This window comes from Dermacentor albipictus, unplaced genomic scaffold (genome assembly GCF_038994185.2).
Source record: "Dermacentor albipictus isolate Rhodes 1998 colony unplaced genomic scaffold, USDA_Dalb.pri_finalv2 scaffold_14, whole genome shotgun sequence".
NCBI lineage: Eukaryota > Metazoa > Arthropoda > Arachnida > Ixodida > Ixodidae > Dermacentor > Dermacentor albipictus.
In genome coordinates, this window is record NW_027225568.1 from 7,408,482 (window position 1) to 7,432,981 (window position 24,500).

At 47.3% G+C, this 24,500-nt stretch overlaps 1 protein-coding gene across 1 annotated transcript in view; it reads right to left on the reverse strand.

Annotated features, from left to right (window-relative positions):
- Nucleotides 1-24,500, reverse strand: part of LOC139051799 (nose resistant to fluoxetine protein 6-like) — a 76,156-nt gene that overhangs the window by 5,383 nt on the left and 46,273 nt on the right. Inside the window, exons 13-16 of the mRNA XM_070528789.1 lie at nucleotides 20,736-20,858; nucleotides 19,449-19,569; nucleotides 12,281-12,470; nucleotides 6,611-6,753 (exon numbers count right to left, since the gene is read on the reverse strand). Of these exons, the coding sequence (XP_070384890.1) occupies nucleotides 6,611-6,753; nucleotides 12,281-12,470; nucleotides 19,449-19,569; nucleotides 20,736-20,858 (577 nt within the window). The remainder of the gene's footprint in view (nucleotides 1-6,610; nucleotides 6,754-12,280; nucleotides 12,471-19,448; nucleotides 19,570-20,735; nucleotides 20,859-24,500) is intronic.

Here is a 24,500-nt window from a genome sequence, read left to right on the forward strand (position 1 = left end):
ACACCAGCAGCAAAGTAGCACGCACTTGGTTACTGCTATATTTATGCGCTCTGCATTTGTCTGGTTGAGGTCTGTGCCACCAGGTGGCTGCACCATGCAGGAAATTCCCGTTCGCACCTCAGCTCAACCGGTTAAACGCCCACTCCAATTGCGCTTGCGTTCACACAAATACTGGATACAGTAAAACTCTTTACAGTGGTAGCAATCCTCTGGGGCAAAGTGACATCTACAAACGCATAGATGCTGGCACCAATCGGATAACGATAGCCTGATGCGATGCAGCTGGGGAGGATCAGGTAACAGCAGATTTGTTGAAGGATGGTGGGCAGATTGTTCTAGAAAAACTCGCCACCCTGTATACCCAATGCCTCATGACTTCGAGCGTATCGGAATCTCGGAAGAACGCTAACATAATCCTAATCCATAATGAAGGGTTGCCAAAGACTTGAAAAACTATAGACCGATCAGCTTACTGTCCGTTGCCTACAAAGTATGTAGTAGGGTAATCGCAAATAGAATCAGGAACACCTTAGACTTCTGTCAACCAAAGGACCAGGCAGGTTTCCGTAAAGGCTACTCAAAGATAGACCATATTCACACTATCAATCAGGCGATCGAGAAATGTGCGGATTATAACCAGCCGTTATATATAGCTTTCATTGATTACGAGAAAGCGTTTGATTCTGTCGAAACCTTAGCAGTCATGGAGGCATTACGTAATCAGGGTGCAGACGAGCTGTATGTAAAAATACTGGAAGATATCTATAGGGGCTCCACAGCCACCGTTGTCCTCCATAAAGAAAGTAAAGAAATCCCAATAAAGAAAGGCGTCAGGCACGGAGATACGATCTCTCCAATGCTATTCACAGCGTGTTTACAGGGGGTATTCAGAGACCTGGATTGGGAACGATTGGGGATAAGAGTTAATGGAGAATACCTTAGTAACTTGCGATTCGCTGATGATATTTCGTTGCTTAGTAACTAAGGGGACCAATTGCAATGCATGCTCACTGACCTGCAGAGGCAAAGAAGAAGAGTGGGTCTAAAAATTAATCTGTAGCCACTCCGCTTGCCTGCTGCCTTGCAGAGGAACACAATGTCGCAGCTTGACATATTGCCGATCGGTATATTTGAAACCCACAAGGCAGCAACGGCGATACATGGTGCTCGCGAAAAGAAATATCGAGGCCAACACTGACCGCATAGCTCACGTGAACACGCAGAATGCAGCAACACAAGCAGACAGCACTTGGTGTGTGTCGGAAGTGCTCCAGTCTAGTGATAAGTGATCGTGGTGTATACTCTTTCTGGCACTGTTTTATAGAAACAACTTCACCAATATTCCATCTATTGCGAACAACATTTGTTCACAATCAAATTGAAAAATGATTGATGGTGCACACTGGGCAGCCAATCGCATAGCTCGCCCAACTGACATCGATTGGGCTAGCTGCGTCAATTGGGAGAGGGCGGCTTAAAACTAAGGGAAGCGGCGCCGCTGCGATCGATAGCAAAGCACATTTCCAAAACCCTGTAATAAATTACGCGCTTTATGTGGAGCACCCTGAAGTGTCACACAACGATCAAAACGGCCTAACCTAATGACTTAGTACAATTGTACAAGATCGTTAAAATTGTTTGAGGGTCCCTTTAAATTTCTGCTTCCTTAAATTCTTGGTTATTGAAACTAAATGGAGACCCTCAGTTCCCCTGATTTATCCGGCTATTACCTGCCCATAAGTAGTCCAAAATCAAGAAAGGGGCTGACAGATGGAATAGCACACTGTGGTATAAAGTTTGTAAACAGGGATAAGGTGCCTCAGACAGGCTGGCCAACGTTTCGATAGCAGGACCTATCTTCGTCAAAGGCGGCCTCGTCATCCTCGGCGTGTTAGTTTTAATGGGTTAGTGCAGTGACGTCACGTGCGGGTGTTGTCGCTGGCGGCTGGTTTTAAAGAGAGAGATTACCAGAGGAAACAAGCACTGTCGTCCGACGTCTGTGAGCTTCATTCTCAAGACGAGGGGACAAGAGCGTGAGAGCGCGGGGAGAAAAGGAAAGAAATAGAAGCAGAAAAAAAGGGGAAAAATGGAAAAAAGAGGGTGGGGGAAGCCAGGGCGGCACCAAGACAGACAGAAAGAGGGGGGGGGGGAGAGTGAAAGTTTTAAGAAGTACGGGGGCTTGGGAGCGTGTTGGCGATGCGAAAGGTTAGGAGTTATTCAGGGGGAGTCGTTGGCGGCATCTTTTGAGGCATTAGAACAGACGGTCAAGCGGACAGTACGCGAGTAACACAAAAGACAAAAAAGCGAAATCCCAGACACACACACACACACACACAAAAACATGAGTTCAAAGCGACTTGAGTAGTAGAGTAGCAATACGTCGAGTAATTTTGAAATAGTTAAGATGGCGACGAGGAGTCTGCGGTGCAATGTACGGGGTGACTGAAAGGCAGCGGCATGGTCTTTCAAGGGACACTGCCCCACGCGCTCAACGTAGGTGTCGTTACGGCGGTATCCAGAAATGGCGATACTCTGGGATGAGGCGCTGGAAAAGGCATATTGACTTCGGAATGTGTTGCCGAAGGGGTTTCAAGAAAAAAAATAGATGAAAAAAGGGGGGAGGAAGGGAAGGGAGAGGGGGAGTAGGGCCCCGAAACTGGTATAACAAACAAGAGGGTGACGCACGCAGAAGCGGGCGGGGGCAAGTGTACATGGATGAAGGGGATCGTACAGTTGGTATAGACGTAAAAAACTGAAAGACTACATTAAATTGAGTAGTAGGCAGGTAAAAAAAATTTTTCGAAATAGAAGAGTAGGTGAGGTTAAGAATTAAAGTTGGCTGGTGGCCTAATGTGTTTTCTGTGTTGGTTGATGATATGAGAGTTTCAGCTTTAAGTTACAGCTGTTAAAGATTCTAAGTGGCCGCGTGCCAAATTAATTCCTGTCGGGTGTAGGCAACTAAACTTGTGTAGGAGGTATGATTCCGTATACTTCCTTTGGCGAGGGGAACGGAAATTGTTTGTAGTATGTAGAGCCTTGCTATGTCAAACATATGACCATGTTCGTTAAAGTGGCTGGCTACTGCTTTGGGTAAATTGTGTTTTGTGTCCGCGCGGTGACCACTGAGTCTTGTATTAATTTGTTGTCCTTAAACTTTCTGGACTTTCTGGACACATAAACTTTCTGGACACAACAATATACATTGACAATGGTGAACTAAAGACAACGCTGTATAGGAAACCTTTCGACAAACAACACTACCTAGAATACACCAGCCACCATCCCAGACATTGCTAACAAGGCATCTTTAAAGGCGAAGCCACACGACTACGTCGCATTTGCGTTGAAAACCAAGACTACATAGATAGACTCGATCACCTTAAAGAAACGCTATCAAACAGGAACCACCCAAACAGTGACCTTCAAACAGCCTACATCGCTGCAACCAAACTTGATCGAGCCGAGGTCTTCATGCCCCGCCCGAGGATCACAAGAACAACAACGCCTCTTACTACTAAATTCTCAAACGCACTCCCAAACGTGAATAACATCCTAAGTAAATACTACCCAATCCTCACCAGCAACCAGAAACTGAAGATTTTTCCCGACCCTCCCAGAGTAGCCTACAGACGCAACACTAATTTTAAAGATGTCCTTGTGCACGCCAAACTAAAGAAAAAGAGGAAGTTGGGAACCAATCCCTGTGGCCGCCCCAGGTGCTCTACATGCAAACACATTCAATCTACTACTACAGTAAAAAGTACAGCGTCGAATTACACACACAAGGCAACTTCGGCTTTCAGCTGCACATCAAGCAACGTAGTCTACTGTCTAGAATGCGCCGCTTGCAGCAAACAATACATAGGTGAGACTGGACAACAAATTAATACAAGACTCAATGTTCACCGCGTGGACACAAAACACAATTTACCCAAACCAGTAGCCAGCCACTTTAACGAACATGGTCATATGTTTGACAAACCAAGTCTCTATATACTACAAACAAATTTCCGTTCCCCTCGCGAAAGGAAGTATACGGAATCATACCTCATACACAAGTTTAATTGCCTACACCCGACAGGAATTAATTTGGCACGCGGCAGCTTTGAATCTTTAAAAGCTGTAACTTAAAGCTGAAACTCTCATATCATCAACCAATACACGAAACACATTAGGCCACGAGCCAACTTTAATGCTTAACCTCACCTACTCTTCCATTTCGAAAATTTTTTTCCTGCCTACTACTCAATTTAATGTACACTTTCAGGTTTTTACTTCTATACCAACTGTACGATCCCCTTCTTCCATGTACACTTGCCCCCGCCCGCTTCTGCGTGCGTCACCCTCCTGTTTGTTATACCGGCTTCGCCCCCCCCCTCCCTCCCCCTCTCCCTTCCCTTCCTCCCCCCTTTTTAACGCGATAGCGTTAAGGAGCTCGTGTCGCAGAAAAGCCGGTGTCGTCGGTGTCGGCGTCCGCGGCGTTGGCCGCGAGCGATAAATCATGGCAGGCACTTCATAAATAAAAAGCAAGTTCCAAGATGGGCTGGGTGGGAATCGAACCAGGGTTTCCGGAGTGTGAGACGGAGACGCTACCACTCAACCACGAGTTCGATGCTTGAAAGCCGTACAAACGCGCGCCTAGTGAACGCGGTATTGCCTTAAAAACGTGCCGTAGAAAGTTATACTGCGGTGTATTTCGGTAATTATGAGCCTGTAACTTACAGAAGTCGCATTTACACGATAGCGAAGTTCGTTTCCGCTACATTTCTTCTGCGCTTACTGCACACGCAGAGCCATCTTGCGGCAAACACAGAAGACCCCCTCCTCTCAATGTACGGCGCTGCCCCGACAGGTGGCGCGCCATACGCGCATTGGGGCTGTGCGCGGTCCGGCTCCCTCTCCACCGAATCCCTCTCCCCTGACGACGCTTCGCCGTGCTTCCACGCGGGTTGCAGAATCAAGCGCCGTTCCTTTCTTTAGATTACTATCTATCTATCTCTCTGCCCGTGCCGATCACGACGTTTGGCTGGCGTAGATCGTTTCCCCCTCCGAGACACCGAGCTCTTTGGTTCGTTCCGTTTGCTCAGGCGCACGTTTCGTTGCCGCGCCGAACGCTGCGTTGCTCGACGCTCTCCGTGTGATAGGTGGGCGCAAAGTCCGATGCGGGGCGCCTCGTAAGTGATCCCTGCGCCGTAGCGCATTGTCTTACAGCCCTTGGCGGGTCGATGGGAACGCTCTCGCGTTCCACTTTTGAAGGAGAAGCTTAAGCGTCCTCCAATTTTTTTATCTATTTTTTTTCTTGAAACCCCTTCGGCAGCACATTCCGAAGTCAATATGCCTTTTCCGGCGCCTAAACCCAGAGTATCGCCATTTGAGGATACCGCCGTAACGACACCTACGTTGAGCGCGTGGGGCAGTGCCCCTTGAATAACCATACCGCTGCCTTTCAGTCACCCCATACATTGCACCGCAGACTCCTCATCGCCATCTTAACTAGTTCAGCATTCCTCGACGTATTGCTACTCTGCTACTCAAGTCGCTTTCAACTCATGTTTTTTTTTTTTTGTGTGTGTGTGTGTGTCTGGGTTTTCTCTTTTTTCTTGTCTTTAGTGTTACTCGCATACTGACCGCTTTACCAGCCGTTCTAATGCCTCAAAAACATCCCGCCAACGACTCCCCCTGAATACCTCTCCTAACCTTTCGCATCCCCAACACGCTCCCAAGCCCCCGTATTTCTTAAAACTTTCACTCTCCCCCCCCCTCTTTTTTTTGTCTGTTTTGGTGCCACCCTGGCTTCCCCCACCCTCTTTTTTCCCTTTTTTTCCTTTTTTTCTGCTTCTATTTCTTTCCTTTTCTCCCCGCGCTCTCACGCTCTTGTCCCCTCGTCTTGAGAATGGAGCTCACAGACGTCGTACGACAGCGCTTGTTTCCTCTGGTAATCTCTCTCTTTAAAACCAGCCGCCAGCGACAACACCCGCACGTGACGTCACTGCACTAAACCTTTAAAACTAACACGCCGAGGATGACGAGGCCGCCTTTGAAGAAGATAGGTCCTCCTATCGAAACGTTGGCCAGCCTGTCTAAGGCACCTTATCCCTGTTTACAAACTCTGCCCATTAGTAGGCCATTTACAAGAGTGAAAATTGGTCATTGCAGGTTCTGTTTGGCACAAATGGCCCGAAGACTAAGCAGAATATCGATCAGCCCTTCGCTTTATAGTCGCTTTCAACCGTATTCGCCGTGCTCGGTGTTGGGCCGCACATGAATACGTTAGGCAGCTTCCTAAATACCGTGGGCTCCTGCTCACATAGGCTGCATGCATCTTGGCTGGGATATTACTGACTATATTCCACTCCTATTCTTTATTGCTCTTCATCAGTGGCCTGAGCAGCACTCAGCCTACCATAATGTAGGCGGAGTGCCGCTCAGACCGCTGATGTAGAGCCAAAAAAGGAATACGAGTAAAATAGTATCGTTACGTTATTTGGGCCCTCGTTTTGTTAACCATTGATTCTGCTCGTAAATTGCGTGTCCTTTCGGTTCTGCAGTTTCCTTCTAGCGGCGAAGTGTCTGCAATCCGTCTACGCCATGGGATATGATGCATGCTCACCACTCCGAGGATAGAGTAGTAGACCCTCTCCCTGGTAAGTGCGTATCCAGTGATCAGGAGCGGCATGTGCACCAGGTAGACGCCGAAAGAGAGTCGGCTCAGGGGGACGAAGGGACGCCAGGACAGGAAACGGCCTAGGAATCCTGCGTAAGAAACATATTTTTTTAAGCTTAGTGGTGCCAGATCCAATCGCTGAATGGCGCGAAAAATCACTACATTCAGCGTACCTCCACTTTCACAATTAGCCTGCTGCACTGCTGTTATGTTTTCAGTGTTTCTTTAAAACTTGTAGGCAGTGACCCCTGCGGTGAGATGTAGTTTGGCCCTTTAGGCTGCGCGCTTTGATGCAGGTGCCTCACCCGGCCTTATTTTGCTTACTGCTTGGCTTAAACATGTGTATATTTGATAACATTCAAAGCTCTTGCGTCGCAATTGTTGTTTTTCGCTCAATTGTGTTTCATTGTCATCACGCACCGTTCTGGATTAACTGATTATGGTGGTGGCGCAGGCGAATCGGTGTTTGCAGGCCGACCTGACGAACGAAACAATATAGGACCCCTATTCACCGAAAGCACATGCGATGGATCTGCTTGTAAGAGCACATTCCCAACAATCCTGAAGTTGGATATAATATTAGCGAAGGTGAGTGGCGAATGGCCAAGACGACGTACGAATCTTTGTCGTTTAACCTGACAAGAGGAGTGGGATCATCACATCATTTCCACCACTGACATCTTACGGCTCGCCCATCTCACCACTTCCCCATAAGTCCAGAAACAAATTCACAGATGCTTTATTGTTCAGAACAACTTTTTGTGATTGGCCTGAGCGCCTCCTAATATTATGTTCGCTGTCAGGCCTGTTGTCAACTGCCCTAGCATACAAAGCAAAATTCTTTGTGAGGGCCTGTATTAACAACAACAACAAAAAAGTACTTACGCTTGAACTGATCTTGAAAGGAATACTGCCAATCCTTTTGGTGTACAGTGGTGAGCAGCCTTGTCTAGAGCGCGGCGACGGTGCTCTGCGGAGCAAGTCAGCGCCACCTAACGTTACGCTCTGGGTTTGAGATATGCTTCCCGCGCGCATGCGCGGCCACAATAAAGCGTTGCCTGCTCGTGGGTTCTCGGCCTCAGTGCTTGCGCTTCACTCCGCCAGGGCCGCGCTGAATGATATGTAACAGCGGCCGGAAAACCAACGCGTTTCGCGCGAATTACGGGGCGGCCAGGCAAGCAAGTGCAAGTGGTATCGGGTGATCGCGCGTTTCTGAAGCACGTTCAAGTGATAGCGGGCGATCGCGCGTTTCAGGCGCAGACCAGGCTAAGAGTGCGAGAATTGGGCCTATATGGTTGTTTGGTGGCTATTTTCGTCGCCTATTTTCCTCGGCTGTCGCCCTTAGCTGAATACGCAGTGCAGATACATGCCGAAAAACATTATAGCCGCGGCGAGTGGTGCCTGTGCAGAAATGCGCGGTGATCTGCTACCACTCGCGCTTGCTTGCCTGGCCGTCTCGTTACACTCGTGAAACACGGCGGCATGGCGACGCCCTGGCCGCCATCACAGCGTCACAATTTCAGGCAGCGCGTTCCTGGCGGCACGGAACGAACTCTCAAGGCGGTGGCTGGACAAGGAAGCGATGAGCAGGCATGCCTCTGTTTCTGCCGCGCATGCGCGCAGGACGCTTAACTCAAACCCAGAGCGTAACGTTAGGTGGCGCTGACTTGCTCCGCAGAGCACCGTCGGCGCGCTCTAGACAAGGCTGCTCACCACTGTACATGTTATTAGCGAAGGCGAATAGCACCCATGAACCAAAAGCTTTGTATATGTGGCCCCATGGTGAGGGATGGCAAGAGCTTGTTCGTGAGAACTCCATCATTGGCTGACCACTTTCGCCTAGGTTATGTTCGCTAACACGCTTCCTATTATACTGACTTGTATGAAATGTTTTGTGAATGCCACCCAAGAGCCCATGTTTGCACGCCAGAGCAGTTTAAACGAACAGGTGCTAGTCGCTAGAGGTAGCGATCGTATATTCAATGAAGGCGACTGGCCGGTGTCGTTTTTCAATACAAAACTCTTGGCGGATCCGACTCTCTAGCCGCATTCGCTATATAATTTGCCCGCTATATTTACTCATGATAATAACTGCCGGTCAATCATGGCACCGAACATAAAATTCGCCCTGTCAGCAGGAAAATAAGGAACGAGTCCTAATGAATGCAAATATTTGTGACTTCAACACCTGCGCATACTGTGCATGAAATTGACGATATAGCTGCTTCTAGCGTGCAATATAAGTGGACGACTCAGCCTTTCCTTCTCCCTTCGTTGCTTTCACCTCCGGCATAAGCTTGCGAAGACGAATATATCCGGATTTGCGACGCTGTTTGCTGAGTTTAGTTTAAGTTTATTATTCACGCATGATAACATCTGTTAGATACAAAAATATGCAGACGAAGGTCCCAAAGACAGATGTGAAATGACTACTGAAATGTAACTCTTATTACATGTCTATAGTTTGTTGAAGTAAGGTAGAAAGATGAACGAGTTGGAAAGGATGCATACTTATTACTCAGCGCGAAAACACAGGAAGACACAGAGTTAGAACAGCGCTCATCCTGAGCCCTAACTCTGGGTGTTCCATTGTTCTCGCGCGGATTAATGACGTATTTATTTGAATCTAGGCCGAAAGTATCGTTTAAATATTCATATACCAAACTCCGGCGTCGGATTAGGTCTGAGTATATTTAAGAACTCGCCAGTTAGTAATTGATATTGATAAATATTGCGCACAGATAGCATGATCTAGAAAAGTCAGTACTGCAGCTGCTACTAGCCGCGCCAGTGCCCAACAGAAGTACACAGGCGACGTCGCCATTTTTGTCTTTCTCGTATCGTCGTGTGGTGCGGCGTTATCATAATGGCACCAAACCGGCAACGCCACTATGCTGCCACTCTTAAGCAAAAAGTTGTGCTAGCCGCAGAGGCATCATTAAACGATCAAGTTGGGTGCGACTTCGGCATCGATGAGAAAAATGTCCGTCGTTGGAGGGAGCAACAGAAGACACTTTTTGCGTGCGCCGGCCTTGAGATGCCCGCAATAAGAAAAACAGCAACGTAGAATGAGCTCGGCATGTTCATATTCAATAAATGCTATTTTCATTTTGTGAGGGCTGTCCTTGCTTTTTTCTTTTTTTGTTCGTCCTACATTCAAGGTAACATTTTTTATTTTTTTTCCGGCTTCGGACTTCTAAGAGTCTGCTTAGAATCGGGGCCAGCCTAGATTCGAGTAAATGCGGTAAGTATGCAGCCTATTGAAAGCGGCAAACAATGGCTAGGACTTGGATACTCTACACAATTTTATGCGTGACAGCTTAAGCAATAGGCACGCCACAGAATATGCAATACTCAAATATTTATTTCGTATCTTTTCTAAGTTTGCCAACATGGCCAGACTTAGGTAGCACTCTTTCTGCGGATGCTATTGCTATATTCGGCCTCATTACTGTTATATTCAGCCTCATTGTGCTCGCAGGTCCTGTCTCAGAAAATCTGTGCTGTGTTGTGGTAGCTGGGGGGGGGGGGGGGGCTAAGCTGATGCTCGTAAGCAATCGGCCACGCTAATCAAGTACAGATCCTGTATGGTATATAATTCATTTTAGCTTTCACTACTCTGCGAAAATTCGAGTGAGTTTTGGGAACGAATTCACAAGTTAGTAGTGCCCTTTGCCTGCCGAATTCGGTAATCTCATGTCCAGCATCAGCATTGGCTAGTATTTGCTGTTACCAACAACCCTAGAAAATTAAAAAAAAATTCTGAGAATTACTGTTGTTTATTGATCTGTTCTGCCTTCGAAAATTTCTCAGCAATGCTTAGATACCCATCAGCTACCTGCAGATTGGAAGGTCGGGAAGGTGGTCCCACTTCATAAGTCCAGTAGCAAACATTCGCCCCTCAACTACCGCCCCATTTCCCCCACCAGTATTCCTTGCAATTTTCTTGAAGACATTTGGTACTCACATATAGCAAAGCACTTAGACAATAATTCATTTTTCACAAAAGCACAACATGGTTTCCGAAAGAATTTGTCTCGTGCAACTCAACTTCTTTCTTTTACTCACAGCCTTCATCTTATTCTCAACAAAGGTTCATTCGCAGACTGTCTTTCTTTGATTTCGCCAAGGCCTTCGAAAAAGTGTGTCATAAATTGCTTCTATTTAAAATTAAAAATACTTAATCTTGATCCTAACCTGTTTGAGTGGCTTGAGCAGTTTCTCCTTCATCGGTCGCAGTATGTTGAGTCAAACAATCATATGTCCCCATCTAATCCTGTAGACTCTGGTGCGCCCCAAGGATCAGTTATAGGCCCTCTTCTTTTTTTATTTACATTAACGATTTACCCAATGAAGTTTGTTCTAATATTTACCTTTTTGTAGATGACTGTGTTATCGCCCGTGAAATCTTGGACAAATCTGATAACAAATTCTTACTAGACGATATAAATGCTATCTCTAACTGGTGTGACGTATGGTTAATGCAACTTAACGTAACTGAATGTAAAGGTATGCGTGTAACTCGCAGCAATATTTCTCCGCCGAACTATTACCTTAGGGATACTCCCCTAGAGGTCGTAACCTTCTATAAATTGCTAGGCGTCCACATAACCTCGCCACTTCACTGGTCGCTGCACATCGACAACGTAATTTGCAATACTAATCGCATGCTAGGTTATCTTTGCCGAAATTTTTCTTCTGCTCCTACATCATTAAAATTAATCCTATACAAAACGCCTATTAGGAGTAAAATGCAGTACGCCTTATCCATCTGGGACCCGCACCTCGAAACCCTTATTCAATCATTTTATTAATCCAAAACAATGCCGCGCGTTTTAATTCATAGCAATTAGAGCTGCACATCAAGCGTAACTGCCGTGAACTCTTTGCGGCTTGCTCCTCTCTCAGCCCGGCGTAAGTGCTTTCGCCTTGCTTTATTTCATAAACTAAATTTCCACAATTCCTACCTGCGCGATAATCTTATATCACCTCCTACCTACATTTCCTCTCGCATTGATCATAGCCATAAGGTTCGAATCGTTCAGTGCCGCACCAGAACCTGTAACGAATCATTTATTCCCAGGACCTCTCAGGAATGTAACCACCTTCCCGGCGCAGTTGTCGCAATCAAGGTCAACCCAAAGTTTCGTTCGGCCTTATCAGACATCGTCACTCCCGGAACAATAACCTAATCAATTTTGCTCTTAATAACTAAACATATCTTGCTTCTTCCTTATATACTTGTGGATGTTTTGTTACCCACTCCCCTCTGTAATACTTCGGTCTTTAGGGTACTATAAAATGAAAATAAAAAATACAGTAGAAAATTTTGTGAACACGGTCCTCAACTAGCCAATGCCATCTGTAGCTGCGACAGGGCTGCGTGGTTGTTTTTCTTTTTCTTCTTCTTTTCTGTCGGGATGTATAGATTGCCAGCACAATGCAGCTGCCGCATTCTTTTCTTCTCCGGTGCCTGTGTGTAGCTAATAAATCGGGGATCGTTGCAATCAATCTATAGAACAGAGCCCCTTTGTAGCGTGCCCAACCTACAGCCAAGTACAGGCCAGTGGGATCGGACGATTTAGGCACTATTACATTGATGCCTGAGCAGTGTACCTGCTTTCCGGTTGGCGCATGCAAACACCAGGCATGCGAGGAAGCTTGACCAAAGAAGGCGGTCGACGAAGGAGAAGACCACGTCGATCCAGTCACCCGTAGAGGTGAAGCCGCCGTTCCTGTGGTAGCGCGACAGGATGCACACCGCGCCGCAGGTCAAGCACACCGCCCACATGACTGCTTGCTTAACCTGCAAAGCGCTTGCGCGTGCCAGACGTTTCATATATAGCCTCGAAATAGACACGCAGTTCGTTAGGGTGACCAAAACCAAAGCTCCGTATAGATGAGACGTTCTGCAAAAGGCTCGACAGTTGGCATCCCTGGCAATATGGTCATGAGCGCAATTTCAAAAGTTACATTGGAGTTTGCCTGACCACCACCTTCGTGATCTACTGCTAAAAGACCCCTCACCAGACCCCATGGCAAAATTTAGTTATCCGCTGAAAGTTGTTACGTGTCTTTCTATTTAATTTAGTTGAGAGTTAGCGCTCGTCCTGTCTTCTCCAAGTCTGTGTGTCACTTCGCGCTACAATTCAAGATCATGTTACCGTACCAACTTGCCCAACTTTCTATCATTTTGTTACGTGTCCTCTAGAGAGCGTTCGGCCGCAAAAAGTTTTCAAATCGGCTCATTAATAGCCGGGACGGAAATATTTCAGTGCCGCGAACGCGTGATTTCAGGGAGTGAGTTCCACTGCATGGCGAGACAGTCTCTCCACTCGCCCCGTTTAGCTTCCACAAGCAAAATTGCTTCCCAGCGTTCTCCTGTACCGGACCTCGAGGATCGCGTGATGTATAAGTCACGGACCCCGCCTTTTTTTTTCCTCGCTTTCTTTCTTTCTTTTTCTGTTGGAGGGGGGGGGGCGCTGCGCACAAGCTGTTGTGATTGTCTGGTTTCACGCAGCGCACGATGTTGGCCCTGTGGCGAAGGACACATGACTGGAGGTGTAATTCAGTGCTACACAAATAATGAGGCAGAACAAGCGGATAGCAGAGCATGATCACGTGCTGCAACACGGTAGAAAATGGCATAGTTTCGATACCTGCGCTCTTGACTGCACGACCGTGCGAACAAGCAGACGAAGCGGAAGTACATCTCTCTTCCTTCGGTGCGAAGTAAAACAAACACATACAGACATTCCGTTTGTGTGTCTTATTATTTCTCTAAACTTCAATTCGTCAATTCAAGCAACAGAACACGCAAATAACAGATGGTGCCTTGAATATAATTCTCGAAGTCACGTGTCACCACGATCAACGCCACACTGCGGACCCGAGAACGAAGGCGCAGGGACGCGAGTACCTCGCCGTCTGGCTTTGATAGCAGCGGCCACGAGAAGGAGAAACAGCGTTCGGATTGAAATTTCAGACCCTTCACGGTGCGTAGCGATGTCATTCTTTGTAAAGGGGGGAGGAAGAAGAAGTGATCGTAGCGAGCGGCTTTAATTTCGAGCACACTGCATTTTCTATTTTATTTTCTGTGGTCTCGGCAATCAGTGACAAAGAAACTGGGGGACGTCGTACTCTGAAATGGGGGACCCCAACCGCGCCCAGCAATTGGGTCCTGAACGGCCAGTTCGTTATGCCGGTGACGTGAGTGACCGCTTCGACCCCAGCATGGTCCTGATTGAGTCATCTGATGGCTCCTCTACTGATGATATGGGATCGGACAGCGATTTTACCTTGGTGTGAAGCCGATGTCTGAAGAGAAAGATACGAAGAACATCCCCGACCCATCGCCAGGCGACGAAAAAGGCAAGTGGCAAGCAGTCATACACTATTCTATACGTACCAACAACAACAGACAACCTCAACTCACTGAACAGCTGGCAGAGCCTGTCTGAATATTTCGAACGAACTACCCATGGTCAAATATAAGAAATACGTATAAACGCTCGAAAGAACATCCTCTCGGTGCAAGTCAATACACCGACAATACTGGAGACACTGAAAAACGTCACTCAGTTGGGAAGCATGCCTGTTCGCGCATTCCCCACATACGGCAAGGAGGCGACGACAGGAAGCGACGATCTACAGCGCGGACATTGATATAACAGACACTGACCTGGCGAAACTACTATCGTCGTCGGCTCCTGTGCTCAGCTTTGACCATTTTGGACGACCGTTTTGGACACACGTCAAGGTCGGATATGTGAGGCATCCGGTACGTCTTTCATGCCGAGGCTTTTACAATGTCACAATTTTATGAAACTTGGGCATGCTAGTGCAGTTTGCAAAGGGTGCAGTAACATGGAAACGATGTGGTGGATTTCACAGAGACAGCAATTTCAACGTTGCTACGAAGTGTCCAAATTGTTCTGGTGCCCACGACGCAACGTCAAAAGAGTGCCCAAAGATCAGGATGGAACAGGGTATTCTGAAGAAGGTGGGTAGACATCATTCCACGCACAGGGAAGCGGCAAGGGCTATCCGCCACCGCAGACGCCGTTCACGACACCGAGATCAACGGGACCGCAGTCCTCCTCGCGTAGAAGGAACGACAGCTCAAGTGCAGCATCCACCCCCTCCTCGTCTCAGGAATGAAAAAGCACATGTCTCAAAGCCTTTGTATGTTGCGAAAGTACAAGGCGACTCATCATCGGCCCAAAAAACATCGGAGACTCAGTGGCCCTCGTTACCATCAAGGCCTGCGGGAACGCCCTTATGCACCGCTCCTACACGCACTGAAGAAAATGAAAAGATGGATGACATTGACGTCACGAGAATGTTGAAAATTTTGATCGGCTCCATGCGCAGGATTCTTTCCGGCCTAAATACCCCGGCTGCCAAGGCCGCCGTGCAGCTAATTGAAGTGTTGGAACCACTCCTAGTGGTTCTTCGCTAAGCAAGTAGGGCACTGATGTTTGAAGAACGGATGCGTCAATCGCTTGTTATGCAACTGAATGCTCGAGGTCTACGGGGTCGTTTGTCTGATTTCCGACAGCGGGTATTTAAGTACCAATTTGCAGTTATTTTTAGCTGTGAACCTCATATGGATTCTTCTTTCCGTACTTCTTGATATGTCCAGATGTGATCTCGTAACGACCAAACCTCAAGCAAAGTGTTAGTTTGTGTAAGTCACGGTCTGGTGTATTTCAGACATGATGTCCCATCGCATACTACTAAGATTACGCATGCCTTACCATAAAACACAGATGTCGCATGGTTACAGTGATTGGAGGATGCATCCACCCAAGAGCGAAGATCGATTGCTCGCACCTGATGTCTCTGCTGCAAGCATCGCAAGGTCCTCATATTGTGATTGGTGACTTTAACGCACACCGTCCCCTGGGGGATAGCACTTCGATGAATCCTCGTGGCAAAGATTTGGCGACTTCATTGTATTCAGGGAGTAAATGTGCTCAATGACGGGTCTCCTACATTTATTCGTCGCACGTCTTACAGCATTTGTCTTGACCTAACGTTTGTATCAAGGAGCCTTCTGTCTTCAGCATGCTGGTCGAAGAATCTAGAGACTCATGGTAGTGAACACCTCCCCTCTTAAGTTCACTTTAGCTCGTTTCGCCGTTCAGGCTCACGTTGCATTCGTCAAACAGACTGGATTTTATTTAAGACCTCTGTCGACACCGCCTGACAGAATATGACATCTCCATCCGAAATAGAGCACATTATTGCCTCTACCCTGCGGGACAAAAGCAGAGAAGTCAGCATACCGAGGCACAGATCATCGGTCAACATACAATATGACGCCCTTCGTACAAATCGTCTCCGCGCGGAACGGCGATACAGAATAACAAAGTCACCGTTAGATCCTTCGAGCAGTCGCCGAGCTCAACGACATGTTCTTCGACATCTGGAGAAGCTTGACAGACAGCGTTGGAGAACATTCTGTGGATCCCTAGATCCAAGACAGCCTCTGTCTAAGATCTGGCGGGTCATACGAACTCTCCGGGCAACTCCACAACAAAGACACCCGTTCCGTGCGGTGGCTCTACATCAACGCCGGAGTGAATTGGAGGTAGTAGAGGACTACTGTAACCTCATTGTGAGCGCATCTAATCCAGTGACTTAATCCCTTGTCGCCATCGCGCCCCCGTCACCTGATGAGCGACTCGAAGTACCGTTTACGATGCAAGAGCTTGACGCTGCGATATCGGTTTCTCGACGTTTATCGGTACCAGGACCATACGGAATCACGTACGCTGCACTCCGCCATATTGACACAGAATCACGACGTCTTCTTCTATCTTTTTATAATACGACGTGGGAGACAGGAAATGTTCCAGATAGATGGAAATGAAGTTGCGTTGTAGCGCTGCTTAAACCGGGGAAGTGCGCTAACGAGCTTTCCTCTTACAGACTGATCGCCTTAGCCAGTTGCGTCGGTAAAGTAATGGAAAGAATGGTCTTGTCAAGGCTGGAATGGTTTCTAGCGAGAAATATTTGCTTTCCTGATTTTATGTACGGATTTCGAAGAGGTCACGCTTGCATTGACGGTGTTATCGGCTTGGTATCCACTGTTGAGAGGGAGTCGGTTAGTTAGAGCTGTTTTTCTGGATATTAAGGGTGCATACGACAATGTACTCCATTATGCAATCCTTGATGCACTGGAAGATTTAGACGTCGGTGGCCGGCTATATACATGGATTGTTAGCTGCCTCAGTGGCCGCACGGTGTATATGTCGACAAGTGATGGCGACACCGGACGCTACCATATACATCGAGGTGTTCCACAAGGGGGAGTTCTCATTCCAACTCTTTTTAATGTTGCGTTGACTGGCCTTGCATCTGAACTTCCTAGCACGGTGAAGATTAGCACATATGCGGACGACATATGCATATGGACATCTGGAGCCACCCGTCCCCAAATGCGTGCTATGCTTCAACGTGTAGTGAAAATCAAAATTAAGTTTCTGCGGTGCCAAGGCCTCCAACTCTCAACAGAAAAATGTTCCGTGATTACATTCATGCGAAAACAAATGACCAGGTATCTGATAACCGTTAACGGAGTAGCGATACCTACTGTTACACACCATAGATTCCTTAATTGGCTTAGTCATAGACCGGGGATTATCTTCGTCAAGACACGTCGCCGGACTGAAGTCAAAGCTAAAGAGTTTTGTTCACGTCTTTCGCGTCGTTGTAGGAACAAGATGGGGCCCCTCGAAGTCGTCATTACTCCAATTGTTCCAAGCACTAATCGTAGGGAATGTACGGTACAGCATGCCGGCGCTCTCAAGCATTGGACTTAGCCGTGTGCGCGCATTGGAGAGCATTCAAGCTCAAACAAAGCGCACGTGTTTGGGCCTCTTACAATGCACGTCAACCAATGGAACAATAGTAGAAGCTCGTGCTTGTCCTGTTGGGGTATACTTGCTCTGCGAGCCTCTTCGAATGTACCTTCGCGTGTTGACCCGACACAGGCACCATCCTCTTTCATCGCTCCCTGCCAGCCACCCATGTTCCAGCTTTTCAAGGACTATATCGCGCCATCAGAGTGTTCTGCCATCAGAATGTTCTGCCGTCACGATTTTCTCCTGCCTGTATTCCGAGAATACCTCCGTTCTGTCTAAACCTGTCGTTACATTGTAGATCCCTAGAATTACTAAAACGTCATCCGTTGCATTTATTGGCCTCAGGCAACTCACCTTGTTGCGAATTTCTGCAATCTACGGAGATACTGTACACGTGTATACCAATGGCTCTGTCACACCATATGCCTCCACTGCAGCCTTCGTCATTCCACATATGATCATCGCTCGGCGGTTTAAACTAGACCATAGCTCAACATCAACTGCCGCAGAACTTGTTTTTATCCGAGAGGCACTTCGCTTTCTCTCTGAGGAGCCTCCTCAGGCATGGACGATATTCTGCGATTGCAAGCCAGCTCTTCAAACGATTGACTGTGTCTTCAGACGGGGCCCGTATTATTCCGTGGCCATAGGAACTACAGAGCGCCTCGAACAGGCAACTAGAAAGGACCACAATGTCACCTTTCAGTGGATACCATCACACTGTGGCGTGATCGGGAACGAACAGGCAGACGTTGAAGCGAGAACTGCTTTAGATAATGGTTGTGAAGTACGCATTCCGTTCTCACGAACAGACACAAACGTCCTACTTCGTCGCGTAATACGTACCCGTACGTTGGAACACTGCACCCAACCAGATCAACGACACAAGCGATTAAACAAATGGGACGAAGAAATGAAATTTCGTACGCCTCACAAGTTAAACGAAGCCACACGAGCATGGTGAACCGGATTTGCCTTGGTGCCGCATTCACCAACCGTTATAGACATACGATAGGTGCCAGTGATACTAGCCCAAACTGTGAATACTGTGAGGTGCCAGAAAAACTTGTACATATATTTTGCGTGTGTCCCACGTACGCGCAAGAACGACAGCAACTTGTCTCTTGCATTGCGACGATCCATAAGAGCCCGCTATCAGACGGGTTCCTTTTAGGTCCTTGGCCTAATGCAAACAGCGCAGTCCTGGTAACAAGTGCACTATAGCTTTTCTCCAAGCCACTGGGCTGGACGCACGGCTTTAGAGATGCCACAACTTTGTGAATTTGTATATACGCATCTCTTCCTTATACCATCTTCATTCATCAGCCCTTTCCCTCCCCGTCCCTTTTCCCCAGTGTAAAGTACCAGGCCAGAGCAAGTTATAGCTCAGGCCGACCTCTCTGCCTTTCGGTAAATAAATCTCTCTCTCCTCTTTGTAAAACCCGCCTAGGTGGCTCAGTGGTTGTGGTGTTGGGATGCTGAGAACGAGGTCGCGGGATCGAATGCTGGCCATGGCGGTCGCATTTCGAAGGGGGGGGGGCGAAATGCGACAACACCCGTGTACTTAGATAAAGGTGCACGTTAACGAACCTCATGTGGTCGAAATTTCCGGAGTCCTCTACTACGGCGTGCCTCATAATCAGAACGTGGTTTGGCACGTAAAACCCATAATTTATTTTTAATTCTTTACAAACACGATCGCTGGCACACGTTGCATGCTCGGCACTAGTCAGCTCAATATGGCCGGACCTGGTGAGGAGCTCATTAAGGCAACTTGTGATGATTGCGTTGCACAAATATTAGCGAGCGCATCATCTGCCGCCTAAATGAAGGCACAAGAACACTGGCTCAAGGAGCTGCATTTGTTGGCTTTACAAACAGTGACGCTAGGCATTGTAAAGCCCGACCCTTACCGCTGACATCTTGATGTCTCTCTTGCTCTCGATGAAGATGAGCGTGCTGCAGCCGAGGAAGAAGGTGGCACCGTGGAACGTGGGCCACATGTACACCTCGTTGAATGTGTCTGCCAGCGTTCTGTTGTGAACAACAAACAAAAACAAGAAAAGGTCAATGTTTACAAGGCGAAGGAGGATCTCATGGCGTGCAGTATAGAAATGCCACAGAACCAGTCTGCTCAGTGGAGAAACAGTGCGAATAGAGTGGACGAATGGTCTTTTAACATTGACAGAATGTTACAACACACTAATATTATCCCCAGCATCACTGCTGCAACGTGGTCTTACAAACCGTTCTAGTATAAAAACATTTTTGGTGAATACATGCTCAGGGCCGTAATTCACAAAGCTCCGTCGCACATCATATTCTTTTTCATTGTCTCGACACTTTCGCTAGTATAACATGTCTCTTATGAGTACTGGCTGGACTTGAAATCAGGTGGCATGGTGAATATAGGGTAACAAGCTTTCCGGGTAGAATATGCCCTCCTTATTTCATTTTTTCTTGGTCCCTTAGTTGAAATACCAGATTAAGAATATATTTGCTTGTATTACGAGCACTGTCTTGTGAATGCGTTGACAACTAATGATGTTCACTCTTTCGAAGAGGGGCAAAATGAACTCTCCACATGCTTGCTTTTTTAGTTGCGTGACGTTAGTGCAAGGACAGCAGCATTGACTATCCCAAAAGGAGGCCCATGTCGTTATGTCAACTGAAATTTAGAAAAGCCCTAGAAGAAACATTCTCCAGACTACAAAAGTGATGGACATAAATCTAAGATTTCAAGCTCCTATTTTCACCTCAAGTGAAGAATAAATATCGCCAATTTTCTTTACATGAGAATAATGTTGCGGCACAGTATACTACACCTTAAGCAACAATGAACGGAGCATGCGTCTTCGAGTTGCGCGAAATCGCATTATGCTGGCTATCATGACACGTACGGGTACCTAGCATACTCCAGCCAATTACAACAATCAGATTTTACTGTGCCCCAAGGAATACCCAGCAGGACGACATCATTGCGCACTCTTGTGCTCGCCTCAAAACGTTCCGTCTCAACCAGGAACGACGCCGTAGGCAACCGCTTGCAACCTGTTTCATTAACGAAAGCAATCGAACGCCAACGGTGACATTGTTAGACTTTACGTCGCAGCCGCCCGGTCGTTTCTCAACGACGGCGACGCACAATGAAACAAGTTCAGTGCCAACGTAGGGAGTTCAGTTCAAGGCAGCGCATTCACGATATGTCGGACACGATGAGTGGAATGACGGGAACGTAGCGGCCGCTGCTCATCTGCCATGCAGAGAAGGCACAGCACCCGACGGACAGGGTGCCGAACGACCACTGCTGCCGCGCGGTGCGCCTGCGTCAGCAGCAGTACAGGAAGACAGTTAGGCATACGGGACTGTTTATTCGTGCGCGCACAAACAGCCTACGTGCCTTCTAGCTTCCTGCACGAGGAATGGAAAATCAAGGACCGCTGAAACAGAACAATATATGCACGAATGCAAAAAACAAGAAAGCGACCTAATGCCGCTCCTGTTTCGCTACAGTATTGCAAGGAAGCGGGCAAGCAGTCGGGTGAGAAGGACAGACACTGAGGAGCACTCGCACCAAATATAACCGCTGGATTCAGGCTTCTCATTTTCGCCCAATAGCTTTTGCATTTTTTGGGCGCTTTCTGACTTTCACGGCTCTTCCTTGCAAAATATGACAAATTCGTTCTTTTTTTTTTATTTGTGCGACGAGCTGGTACATGGGTTTAGATTCATAAATCATATCCTGGAATTCTGGACATTCTCCTTCGGAACTTCACAGCAACGCACAAGTGTAACTCAATGGGAAAATTATTTTCGAATTTATATTTCAGAATATAGGGCGAGGGTCAAAAAGTTTCAAATGACGACAACAAGAGGGTAGTCCCTTCTAACAACATTTGCATTTTGGCACTTAGTCGGAACATTGGTGGTACGTTAAAGCAGTTAAAGAAAGTCAGACAGGGGAGGTGAAGTCCAACCACAGGAGAAAATTCTTTTGCACCCTCCCGCCAGAGGGCACATTGGCTTGAAAAAGCGCCAAATTTAAACCATAAAGCGATTTATTAGAGTTGGCATTGAGAGTGTATTGGTAGAGGGGGTGTTATGCAGCCTGTTGGCACGTGCAGGCTTTCGAGAAGCAGCCGAGATGGTACAGAGTGGTTATGCATGTGCATGTCTTGAGCGTGCCTGGGTATGGTCCTATGCACATGTTCGCTCTGTGTATGAGTGTGCGGGCGTGTGCCTCCGTATTTGCGTTTGCATGCCCGCGAGTGCGTGTATGCGTGTGTCAGCGTTCGCAACGTGTGTGAGCCTTCGCAGCATATGTGAGCGTTCGCAGCGTGTGTGCGCGCGCTTACGGTGCATGCGTGGCCGCGTGTGAACGTGTACGCGTGCCAGCGGGTTTTCGAATTTCAGCATGCACGATTGCGAAGAAATGTGTGCGTGTTTGTGTGGATGGCTGTGCGTGCGTATAGTGTGTGTGTAGGGGGGAGGTTTGTGTGCGTGCGTGTGTGTTTGTGTGCGTGCGTGCGTATGACGGATGGAGAGAGAGTACGTGCGTGTGAGGGAGAGTGCGTTTGTGTGCGGGGGAGACAGAAAGTGTGTTTGTGTGCGAGGGAGAAAGAGCGTGTGTATGCGCGAGGGAGAGAGAGACTGCGATCACTTCAATGTGGCACTGTTGTCGGGGGCGGGGGGGGGAGGCGACTGGAATACAGTGAATTAGGGTGTGATTTAGCTTGCATGAGTAATAGAGAAATCGCGCAACAGAAGGTCCCCGGACTGATGTAGGATGACGACATTCTGCCTCTAACGGACAACGCATGTGATTTAGACACTTGCGAATATTTGTGGCAAGGCAGCGACAAACCTAGACCTTAAGTTTACACAGAGAAATCGGGACTTATAATCTGTAATGAAAGGACGAATAATTACATCGTGTCAATTCAACAGCAAGTCATACGCACAGTCAAGCACTGTATATACCTATGCGTATATGCAGGGTGTCCCACGTAACTTGAGAGAAACATTAAAAATACGCAAATACAACGTAGCTGAACAGACTCAAGGTAATGTTGTTTGCCATCGCTTGGAGATACTGAGATTAATTATTTTATTTGGCCTAATTAAATAACTAGCCCTAATTAATTATTCAACTTCTCAAATATTATAATTGGTTAAAAGTGTCAATGAAAAAACTGTATAGCAACACGAATACTCCCAATCAAACAAAAAATGCAATGCCTCATAGCCCACTAAGACAGAGGCTACGAGCCCTCAGTAAAGTCAAGCGAACAGTACTTAAATTCTTTCTAATCACGCATACAACATACAAAGCAGCATGTCGAAGAATGTCATCATCAATGGCTCATACCCCAGTAAGCAAGCAAAAAATGCAATGACTCATAGTTCCGTAAGTTTCATGGCTACTCACTTTGCGTGAATTAGCTGCGATGACACTATCTCTGTTGTTGTCGGTGATTTCAATGTTTATGTGTGGGTATCGAAAAGGGAGCGGTTTACGCGTTCCGTGTTGCAGACATACGCCTTGCGATGCCACACTGATCCGGCCCAGCCGTCCATCCAGCGGCGTACGTGCACCGATTTGACATTCTCAAAGAATGTGATTGCAGTTGCGAATGAAATAATGACGACCCTCAGGACAATAAATGAGTTTGTACCTTTTGTTCAAAATTATGTGTCACCTCCGAGTCATGTGCTAAATAGCTTCGCTCGTCAACCACCTGTCCGAGTATTCGCACCTGCTTTATTAGGTGCCTACTGCACCAACAATATACAGGCGGTCTCCTTTAACGGCACCGAATATTAAGGAATAGATCAATGTAAATCTTCCTGACATCATTGTTATCATTCGAGTGTTCAGATAGTAACCTCCGGATACGGATCAAGTTGAGCAGTTGTGTGCGCAATTTACGAATGTATGTTAATTACCATTTAAATAATTGTTTTGGGTGGCTAAAGCAAATTAGCAGTCTGGAGCCTGTCTTCGACATATTGTAGTTGAGCGAATATATGCTTATTAATCATGTTTCTGTAAGAGCTAAGAACAAATATTTTGTAATTAAGCGTTCTCTGAAAGCCTAACTTACGCGGAAAACGATCGTGGGTAGCATCGACCTGACCGCTTCCAGCCTTTCGAGATATTGCGATGAATGGCACGGCTCCGTGAGCATGTTCCTTGCGGCCAGGTGACTGTCGATATTTATTCACATCGTTTTTCCGAAGGCAAGCCGTTTAAAGTTTAAATGTCAATGTAGCAACGAACGTGCGCTGTCGAAGGCATGCTTGGTCGCAAAAACGATGCACGATTGAATGATAGTGCAGATTTATCGCGTCATTGCTCTCAAGGCATTGCGCTGCCGCCAACGGAAGCAAGATAACGAAGTTGAACTGCTTGGCTGCTTCTTACGGGGCCGCGCCAGCCAAGGGCGACAATACTGACGTCACAGGCGCATTTTTTTGTCGGTTTCGCTTTAACAAAGAGATAATGCTACAAATGCAGTGTCATTCGTTCTTGTCTCGAGGATTTAAACACGGGTTTTAATGCTCTCCACACCGCGTTTGTTTCCAAGAGTAGGTGTAAGCAGGAAAATGTTCACTCACACCCGAAGACACACAAACACCCTCGCACGCACACATACGCACTCTCTCTCCCTCGCACAAGCACACACTCTCTTCCTCACAAGCACTCGCACGCTCTCTCCATCGCACGCACATATATCCATGCGCGCACAAACACGCACTTTTGTCCGCAGGCATGCATGCTGAAAGACGAATACGCACGGTCGCACACGTGCACATTCACACGCCGCCATGCATGCGCCGCAAGCACGCAAGCGCACGCACACATGCACTAACACGCAGATCCAGGCATGCACACACACCGCGAACACTCACACACGCATACACGTACTTGCGTGCATTCATTTGCAAATATGGAGGCACTAGCA